This window comes from Haliotis rufescens, unplaced genomic scaffold, assembly GCF_023055435.1.
Source record: "Haliotis rufescens isolate VD_foot unplaced genomic scaffold, xgHalRufe1.0.p SCAF_33, whole genome shotgun sequence".
In the NCBI taxonomy this organism is placed as follows: Eukaryota; Metazoa; Mollusca; class Gastropoda; order Lepetellida; family Haliotidae; genus Haliotis; species Haliotis rufescens.
In genome coordinates, this window is record NW_025964035.1 from 845,945 (window position 1) to 856,148 (window position 10,204).

Below are 10,204 nucleotides of genomic sequence, written 5' to 3' on the forward strand. Positions count from 1 at the left end.
ATGGAAGTGTATTTTATTGTTTAAAAACGACTGTAACTGTATTACATTGTTTCTGTTGAGATTCGGTAGACGTTCATTGCATTGTGTTTGGACAGTTATTAGTCGTCATGAATGTTGTACTATTTACTGTAAGCAGTCGTGAGGAATTTACTACATTTAGATGTTAGCGTCGTGGGCAAATTTCCGATCCAGTATACCGCTGACGGTTATAGTGTGAATACATGACACTTTTCTTATGGATAGCAACTTCTCTTATTCTTTGTACGACATTTGGGAGTTACGTCCTGCTCCTTCATTAGGTGAAAGCATTCACTTCTTGCTCCTTCATCGGGTGAAAACAGTCACTTCTTGCGCATTCATCAGTTGAAAGCATTCGCCTTTTAATGGAGCAAGAAGTAGCCCTCAAATGTCGTACAATGAAAAAAGAAGTTGCTGAACATGAGAAAGCGTCATGTAATCATGTTGTCCAAGCTTCTAAATTACAAAGGTAAGAAAATCAAAGGTGATAGTGTCTAAAAGAAACATGTGGAATGTTCTTGTACCGCTACATTGCTGATGGCACTGTGTAGACATTTTCAGGTGGTAGTTAGGCTGAATGTAAGGGGACAAGAGCGTGTTAACACATCTCTCTCTCACACTTTTGATCCCATCAAGACCTACTTCCGTGTGGATCACTCACCTACCCTGAATTCCTCGTCTCGGAAGCTTTAACGCTGACGCCGCTGGAGGAATATATATATATATTATCACTGACTTTTGCTATCACTAGGGATTTTGTATTTGATTCTGACCACTGCGCCATCATGTTATGGATTGCCATTTAATATTGTAATGTCACTCTTTGTGTTCCGCCATTTTTAATTGCTATGCAGTAATTTATATTAATTTGTAAACCTTGTGAATTTTCGTTAAAGATTTGTTGATTGTATGGTACTTGTTTGTTGGTTTCGCACAAAGTTCTTTTACGTGCAGATTTCTGGGTTAACATATTGTTTCAGTCTGAGAACCGACACGTAACATAGGCCATTGGTATGACTATGGTATTAATATTGGTATGACTGTGTGATGAACTATATGAGATATTTCAGTCTGTAAGTCTCAGTAAAAGTGGAAGTAATTTTATTCACTGTTTCAAAAGCTAATATTATATTTCAACCCGTCTGCATTCACATCATCTAGCCGAGGGTCCCAAACAGCTTCTGCAGGTCCACAGGGAATGCATGACTGTTGCAGCTGCACATGGGGCAGCCATCCGCTCCAGTAGCGAACCCGTTAGAACAGTACATCTCACACAGCACCGGGGGGCACTCTGAGGAGGAACAGCAGTGTTAAAACTCACACACAGATTTGGAGGAACTTCAACCAGATGTGACTAAATATGACCAACAGTTGCAATGTGACCAATGAGAAACAATGTGTCCTAATGTGACCAAATGTGACCAATAACACCAATGTCACAAATAAGACTAAATGTTCCCAATAAGACTAAATGTGACCTATGAGATCAAATGTTAGCAATAAAACCACATGTTACCAATAAGACCAAATGTTGCCAATCAGACTAAATGTTACTAGTAAGACCAAATGTTACCAATAAGATCAAATGTTACCAATAAGATAATATGCTACCAATAAAATCAAATGTTACCAATAAGACCAAATGTTACCTAAAAGACCAAATGTTACCAATAAGACCAAATATTACTAATAGGACCAAATATTACCAGGAAGACCAAATGTGACCGACATTGTGTGATAGTCTCAAGTTAAACATTTGCTGTTTCCAGAATGTTGATAATATAGGACGTTCTTTACTACATACAAGGGGCGGTCGGGTAGCCTAGTGGTTAAAGCGTTCGCTCGTAACACCAAAGACCCGGGTTCGATTCCCGACATGGGTACAATGTTTGAAGCCCATTTCTGGTGTCCCCCGCCGTGATATTGCTGGAATAATGCTAAAAGCGGCGTAAAATCAAACTCACTCACTCTTTACTACATACATGTTCACTAACATTTTCTCCAGCCCGTGTAGGTGTTGGACGTGGGCAGTGAAGATAGCACCACAGGGATTATCCGCGTTGAGAGGACTGTCAGATGGCATCCAATGACCTTTGTTCTCACACTGCTTATCAGTTGGTGTACAGAGAACCTTGAACGTGGTTACACCACTGAACAGTACATGACTTGCTGTGTCAGCATATTAACATCCACTCATATTTCTAGTTGTATCTTTCCTCATTCGACTTCTATGACTACTACAGTACGTGTGTCTGCAGATGACACAGGTAAATTGCAATTATCCAACAACTATGGCTGTAAATTAATACTCTGTTATTGATTTAAAGATAAGTCTGTTCAACAACAATCCCATGAAAAGGTGTTCTTTCAGGTTTTCAAATGCAACATCTTGCAATTCATTTTTTAGGCGAGAGGGATGTAGTATCTACAGTATTCCACATAAACATAATAGGAAGTCGTGTTCACGGCATATGTAAATACATACTTGGTACCACCATGCTTCTTCCTTTGAGCATCACACTCTGACAAGTATGCCCGCAGCCATTAGACATGCAGGCATATCCTGCGGGACATGAGTCCAACCGGCCACTTCCCGCGGGCGAGCACATCTCAACACAGGCCCCAAAAGACTGTCGTTTGCCCTGAATGTAGGGATGACACCAGTGACCATCTGGGCATTCAAACTGTCGCTTGAAAGGGACACCTTGTACCACTGCTGAAAATAGCCATATGGTGACATTAAGTCTTTTGTCAAATTAGTGATGGTGGGTTTGCCGAGTGGATAAAGCGAAATTGTTCACATTAAAGTTAAACACGAACACTTTAGAGTTCATATATGACATTGTAATGTTTAAATCTGGAGATGAATGGACATGATGGTTTTACGTGTCCACTGAATAAGTGAGTGAGTCGGGTTTTTAACGCAGCTTTGAAAAGTATTCAGGTTATATCAGGACGGTGATCCCCGATGCTCTGTAGGTCTCAGGTGGAATCTGTACCAACACAGACCCCTGACCTCCCACTTTTTACATTAAGATTATTTTTTACATTAAGGGCTGTAACCCCACCGAGGCGGTCCCGTTAACGATGACAAATACACAGTACACTGATACTTAGAGGCCCACAGGTCGTATCTGGTACCACTCGTCTTTGTTAAAATTTCTTTGAAACAACGATCTCTTTCCTTAACAATATGACGAACATATTATACGTGAGTATCATGCACACACGTTTATCTTTTATGTACACATAAAAACACAAATTGAAAAAATAATCACGTTGTTGGGATTAGCGTCTGAGCAGTCTCTAGAGACAAACCATCCAAACTCGATAACAAGATGAACCAAATGTTTACCCAGTCGTATATGTTGCAGTAATAAAGAAAACATATACCAGCACAGAGCCCCAACACAACTATTGCTGTAACCATCTTGACGTGTTCACAAATGTAATGGTGCTCTATTCAACCAAACCTAGGTGCAGGTGCGACAAGATAAGATAAGCCTGTGTCACAAGGCCAGACTGGATAATGTTCAAGACAAGCACCTGGTATCATCACTATTTCATAATGATACACAAACACATGCTCATGAAAAAGTCATAATCAGACAGTGGACTCTGCTTTCAGGGGATATTTCTTATGATTATAGAAAGGGTTGTGTCGCTTTTATGTTCCTGTAGTAAAGAGTAAATACGTTATTAATGCGGAAGTCGTGTGTGTGTGTGTGTGTGTGTGTGTGTGTGTGTCTGTGTGTTTGTGTGTGTGTCTGTGTGTCTCTGTGTGTGTATTGGCGAGGGGTGGGGGTTAGGGTGGAAGGAGTGATGATGATGAAATGTTAACTTCAGTGTGTTGGGGTGGGGTGGGGATGAAGAAGTGAATCGGGGTAGTGGCGGGGGTTGTTTGTTTCAGAACAGACAATCAGATGAGAGCGGATAATGATGAATTACTATTCATTTCAATAATATAATCGTATTGTTTTGGCCTGAGGAAATTTGTATCCATGTGTTTCGAATCTGATAACACAATCATTGTGGACGATGATGCTTTGGCTTCGATTGAAGAAAAAACTGATGTTTTGGCTTTGAGGAAATTAGAATTTGAAATAGAAAAAACGGCTTAAAGAAATTGAGGCAGAGAACGAAAACAAAAGAATTAGATTGAGAGCAGGAAGAAGAAAAGAGATTATATCGGCTTGAGGAAATCAAAACTGAGAAGGAAAAATGAGATTGGGATCTGGAAGAGATATTAATCTTTCCCAGCAGATTAAACTAGTTCCGCCCTTCTCTGAGCGTGATGTGGAGAGGTTTTTCTTACATTTTGAAAAGGTGGCTAACCGTTTGAAATGGCCGCAAGATCAGTGGACCATGTTGTTGCAGAGTGTGTTGAGGTGAAAAGCTCATGAAGATTATTCTGCATTACCTATTGATAGGAGGAAAGGTTGAAGTTTTGAAGGCTTATGAATTGGCTCCTGAAGTTTACAGGCAGATGTTTAGGTCTGCGAAGAAAGGCGATGAGTTTGCAAGGGAGAAGGAAACTTTGTTTGATAGGCGGTGTACTTCAAAGGATGTCAATGGTGATGTTGATAGATTGAGGCACTTGGTTTTGTTGGAAGATATTAAGCGTGTCATGTGGGTATCACCTTATGTGATGATGCCAGACGTCTCATCAATGTCATCACAACCAATACTGTGGAGGTCGAAGTTGATGATGTAATCAATCATGCCATGGCGTATGACGAACTCCTGAAGAGTGCGTGCCTTCTTCGAGAGACTTAAGAACTTATGAGATTTCTTGGTATGGCTGGTTACTACCGTATATTGTATCAACATTTCTCACATGTGGTGGTCCCTCTCTCTAATTTGCTGGGCATATTTGTTTGGGACAGCAATTTATGTCAGGCTGCTTTGAAAGAAAAGCGATTCTCATGAATTCTCCTGTTCCCTAAGCACCAAACTTGGGAAAATCTTGTCCTGTTGCAGGAAGATGCATCAATCCTTGATCATCCTGTTTGTTATTCTTTACGAACATTTGACAAATATTAGAGGAATTATTCTTACACTTTTCTTATGGATAGAAACTTCTCTTATTCTTTGTACGACATTTGAGAGTTACTTTTTGCTCCTTCATTAGGTGAAAGCATTCTCTTATTACTCCTTCATCAGGTTGAAAGCATTCAATTCTGGCTCCTTCATCAGTTGAAATCATTCACCTTTTGAAGGAGCAAAAGTAGCTCTCAAATGTCGTACAAGGAAAAAAGGAGTTGCTATACATGAGAAAGCGTCATGTAATCATGTTTTCCCAGCTTCTAAATGCCTATCAAAGGTGATAGTGTCTTAAAGAAACATGTGGAATGTTCTAGCACCGCTACATTGGTGAGAGCACTGTGTAGAAATTTTCAGTAACTAACTAGCTGAATGGAAGGTGAAAAGAACGTGTGAACACATCTCTCTCTCTCTCACTTATGATTACATCAAGACCTGCACTCGTGTGGATCACTCACCATCCCTGAATTCCTCGTCTCGGAAGCTTTAAAGCTGTTGCCGCTGGAGGAATATATATATATATATATATATCTATATCTATGCTTATCACTGACTTTTGCTATCACTACTGATTTTGTATTTGATTCCAATCCAATCATATTATGGATTGCCTTTTAATATTGTACTGTCACTCTTTGTGTTCCGCCATTGTAATTGCTGTGCAGAAATTTATATTTATTTGTAAACCTTGTGAATTTTCGTTATACATTTGTTGATTGTATAGCACCTGTTGGTTGTTTGTTAGTTTCGCACAAAGTTCTTTTACGTGCAGATTTCTGGGTAAACATATTGTTTCAATAGGGGAGTCGACAAGTAACATTCGCCGTTGGTATGACTGTGGTATTGATATTGGTATGACTGACTGATATGATATATGATATATTTCAGTCTGTAAATCTCAGTAAAAGTTGAACTAATTTTATTCACTGTTTCAAAAGCTAATATTTTATTTCAACCCGTCTGCATTCACATCTTCTAGCCGAGGGTCCCGAGCAGCTTCTGCAGGTCCACAGGGAGTGCATTACTGTTGCAGCTGCACGTGGGGCAGCCATCCGCTCCAGTAGCGAACCCGTTAGAACAGAACAGTTCACACATCACCGGGGGGCACTCTGGGAAGGAACAGCAGTGTTAACACTCGAACATAGATTTGGAGGAACTTCAACCAGATGTTACTAAATATGACCAACAGTTGCAAGGTGACCACTGAGAAACAATGTGTCCTAATGTGACCAAATGTGACCAATAACACCAATGTCACAAATAAGACTAAATGTTCCCAATAAGACTAAATGTGACCTATGAGATCAAATGTTAGCAATAAAACCACATGTTACCAATAAGACCAAATGTTGCCAATAAGACTAAATGTTACTAGTAAGACCAAATGTCACCAATAAGATAATATATTACCAATAAAATCAACTGTTACCAATAAGACCAAATGTTACCTAAAAGACCAAATGTTTCCAATAAGACCAAATATTACTAATAATACCAAATATTACCAGGAAGACCAAATGTGACCGACATTGCATGGTAGTCTCAAGTTAAACCTTTGCTGTTTCCAGAATGTTGATAATATAGGACGTTCTTTTCTACATACAAGTTCACTATCATTTTCTCCAGTCTGTGTAGGTGTTGGACGTGGGCAGTGAAGATAGCACCACAGGGATTATCCGCGTTGAGAGGACTGGAAGATGACCTTTGTTGTCACACTGCTTATCAGTTGGTGTACAGAGAACCTTGAACGAGGTCACACCACTGAACAATACATGACTTTCTGTGTCAGCATATTAACGTCCACTCATATTTCTAGTTGTATCTATCCTCATTCGACTTCTATGACTACTACAGTACGTATGTCTGAAGATGGCACAGGTAAATTGCAATTATCCAAAAACTATGGCTGTAAATGAATACTCTGTAATTGATTTGAAGATAAGTCTGGTCAACAACACCCTGAAAAGGTTTTCTATAACGTTTTAACATCTTGCAATTAATTTTCAGGCGAGAGGGATGTAGTATCTACAGTAGGTTCTCATAATTTTATCTAAATAAGGAAGTATAAAAAACGAATATAATGGGGGAGTTCCGATTGCAAATACACAGAGCCGCGCTATCATATCTTGAAAGTTTATACACCCTGCCGTTTGTGAGCGCCATGATATCTACATTCTAATGAATGTAAGGCATAAGACTGTTTTTCGATTCAGACTATCATAAGAATGTGTTTATTGGTCAATATCAGTTGGTGATGATACCGGGTGTTTTCGAAAGGGAAAACGTTAATTGCCCCATTGCTGGCACCCGTCACAAACACATGCAAAGACAACTCACCTAAACTGTTCATCTACGGGACCAAATCGTAACAGTCAAAATAATCAATTGTTTGCACATTATTTTTGTCACAGATGTCTAACACGAAACGTTCCTAAGGGGTTGAATGTTGTAACCATGATCAAAATACTTTTGAGCATCTGATTAGATCAAGATGCTGCCCGTCCTTTTTATTTTAATTTTAGCGGTCAGGGTTCTCTCAGTGTTCAGGATAAATAACCCCTTAAAACTACGGAATATTGTGAGGGACATTTCGCCATATCACTATCTACAACATTTGAAAGAACCTTAATATGCCCACAGTGTGAGAATGCGAGACTGGTCAAGATTTCGCGTTCACGAAAAAATCGCATTTTCTCTTGAAAAGTTAATCGCAAGAAAATGTTCCTTACAGTATTCCATATAAACATAATTGTAAGGCTTGTGGCCGCCACATGTAAATACATACTTGGTCCCACGATGCTTCTTCCTTTGAGCATCACACTCTGACAAGTATGTCCGCAGCCATTAGTCATGCAGGCATATCCTGCGGGACACGAGTCCAATCGGCCACTTCCTGCGGGCGAGCACATCTCAACACAGGCCCCAAAAGACTGTCGTTTGCCCAGGATGACGGATTGACACGTGTGACCACACCCATTGGACTGGCAGGTCTGACCATGTGGGCAACCACTGAAGAACCCAACGCCGACCACTGAACACTCCTCCACGCAGGCCCCGATCAACTGTCGCTTGAAAGGGACACCTTGTACCACTGCTGAAAATAACCATGTGGTGACGTTAAGTCTTCTGTCGTATTAGGGACGGAGGGGAAGCGTTCGTTCGTCACGCCTAAGGCCCGGGCTCGATCCCCCAAAATGGTACAAGACAATATCTGGTGTTCCCTGCCATGATATTTCTGGGATATTGCTGAAAGCGGCCAAGAACTTTCAGACTACAGGGCTGGCAAATGGACCACAACTGTAACCTCTACAGCATCTATCACACTGCGTTTGCCTAGGATCAGCTCTGACGGTGAGAAACTGCCTAAGTGAGACATGTCTTCGAGACAACAGACGGCCCATGGTGTCATTTTGAGTGACCAAAATCGTCGACTACGACGTCAATTATGTCATGTCCTAAGAATATATTGTACGTGTTTGTCATGCACATATGTTTATAGTTTGCCCCTAGGATTCATAAAGGGCAGGGTAACTTCATACAAAAAGGGCACTTCCTAAACTAAAATGGACATGTTGGCGAGGATTAATGATAAAATAACAATATCAATCAAATTAAAGGTTTGATAATTTTAAGTTTCATTCGAAAAGTACTCTAATTTTAATTCAAGAATTCAATGTGAGAATGATGTTTTAAGATCTTCATTTATCATCATGATTCATGCCATAATATTGTCCTTACATATTTCTCACCACAAAAAGTCAGTCGACAAGGTCAACAAGTCAACTAGTTCAGAGGTCCACTATAGACACATTTTTTAACATTTTGACAAACTCTACATCATTCCACAAATAAGGTATTGTGAAGATCCGGGGTGGAATAGGTCTTTAGTAATCCATGCTTGCCGTAAAAAGTGACTAGTCGCGTCGTTAGGGGTCGGGTGGTCAGGCTCGCTGACTTGGGTGATGCATGTATTCGTATCCCAATTGCGTGGATCGATGTTCATGATGTCAATCAGTGGATAGCCTTCTCCAGACTCTATTATTTACAGACCGCCGTCATATAGCTGGAATATTGCTGAGGGCGGTGTTAAACAACAAACAAAGCAACCTACAACATTTGAGATTTATTATGAATCTCACCACATGCTTACATAGACACACCTGTTTAGCGTACACACAAAACACTATCACAAATTGATCAAAATATTCACAATGTTCGGATTAGAGTCTGAGCAGCCTCAAGAGACAAAGTTCCAGTCACCCTAACTAGATGAGCCATGTGTTAACTCAGACGTATATGTTGCAGAAATAAATAAATACATACCAGCACAGAGCCCCAACACAACTATTGCTGTGACCATCTTGACGTGTACACAGATGTAAAGGTGCTCTTCTATTTCAACCAGACCATGGTATAGGTGCGACAAGATAAGATAAGATAAGTCTGTGTCACGAGGTCAGTTTTGATCATGTTCAAAACACGGGAATCTGGCCAAGTACTAAGCAGGGATATCGATCATCTGATATCTTTCAAATGGTCACAAGCCAATCCCTTCCACTGATTTACTCACCTGAACTAATAATATAAGAGACCAGTGTACCCGCTTCGTCTGTTTTATATTTGGATCAAAGCGTTGTTAAAAATTCAGAGTGACAATAAAGAATCAAGAAAAGAAGGATGACTTCCAATAGTCCATGTTCTCTTTTGTGAAGCAGTATCCCAGCTCCAGCCTTTGGTGTCCACATTTCAGAACTTGTGAGGTACAATCGAGCACGCTCTTACTTCAGCGTCATATGATCACAATTTTGTCAGATGCCATTCCCTGTTTTGACTTGCATCGTGTGTTCCAGTGTTTGGTCAGGTGAACACTTGATTTGCCTTTGCATGTGTTTGTTAGTGGTAGCATCGGTAGGGAAGAATATCTTTCAATAATTGTCACATTTTCACTATTTGATTATGATTCATGAACACTAGCTTATGATATAGTCGGAATCACACATTGGACTCAGAAGAGAGCGCCTGTTATCATCACTATTTCATAAAGATTAACAAACACATGCTTATGAATTAGCAGGAATCACAGTTTGGACTCTTCTTTCAGAAGAGAATTCTTATGATTATGGAAAGGTTTGTGTCGCTTTTG

At 40.1% G+C, this 10,204-nt stretch overlaps 1 protein-coding gene across 2 annotated transcripts; it reads right to left on the reverse strand.

The window, feature by feature from the left end:
• Window positions 1–1,144: 1,144 nt before the first annotated feature.
• On the reverse strand, window positions 1,145–9,501 carry LOC124151614 (WAP four-disulfide core domain protein 3-like). 2 transcript variants are annotated; one of them, XM_046524166.2, is made up of 4 exons: window positions 9,385–9,489; window positions 7,847–8,152; window positions 2,504–2,734; window positions 1,145–1,309 (listed from the first exon to the last, which is right to left on the reverse strand). In XM_046524166.2, the coding sequence occupies exons 1-4, from the start codon at window positions 9,419–9,421 to the stop codon at window positions 1,176–1,178; spliced, it is 708 nt and encodes a 235-aa protein (XP_046380122.1). In that variant the 5' UTR covers window positions 9,422–9,489; the 3' UTR covers window positions 1,145–1,175. The 2 variants fall into 2 exon arrangements, with proteins under 2 accessions (XP_046380122.1, XP_046380121.1); XM_046524165.2 differs by having other exon boundaries at window positions 1,152–1,309; window positions 7,847–8,155; window positions 9,385–9,501.
• Window positions 9,502–10,204: the final 703 nt, after the last annotated feature.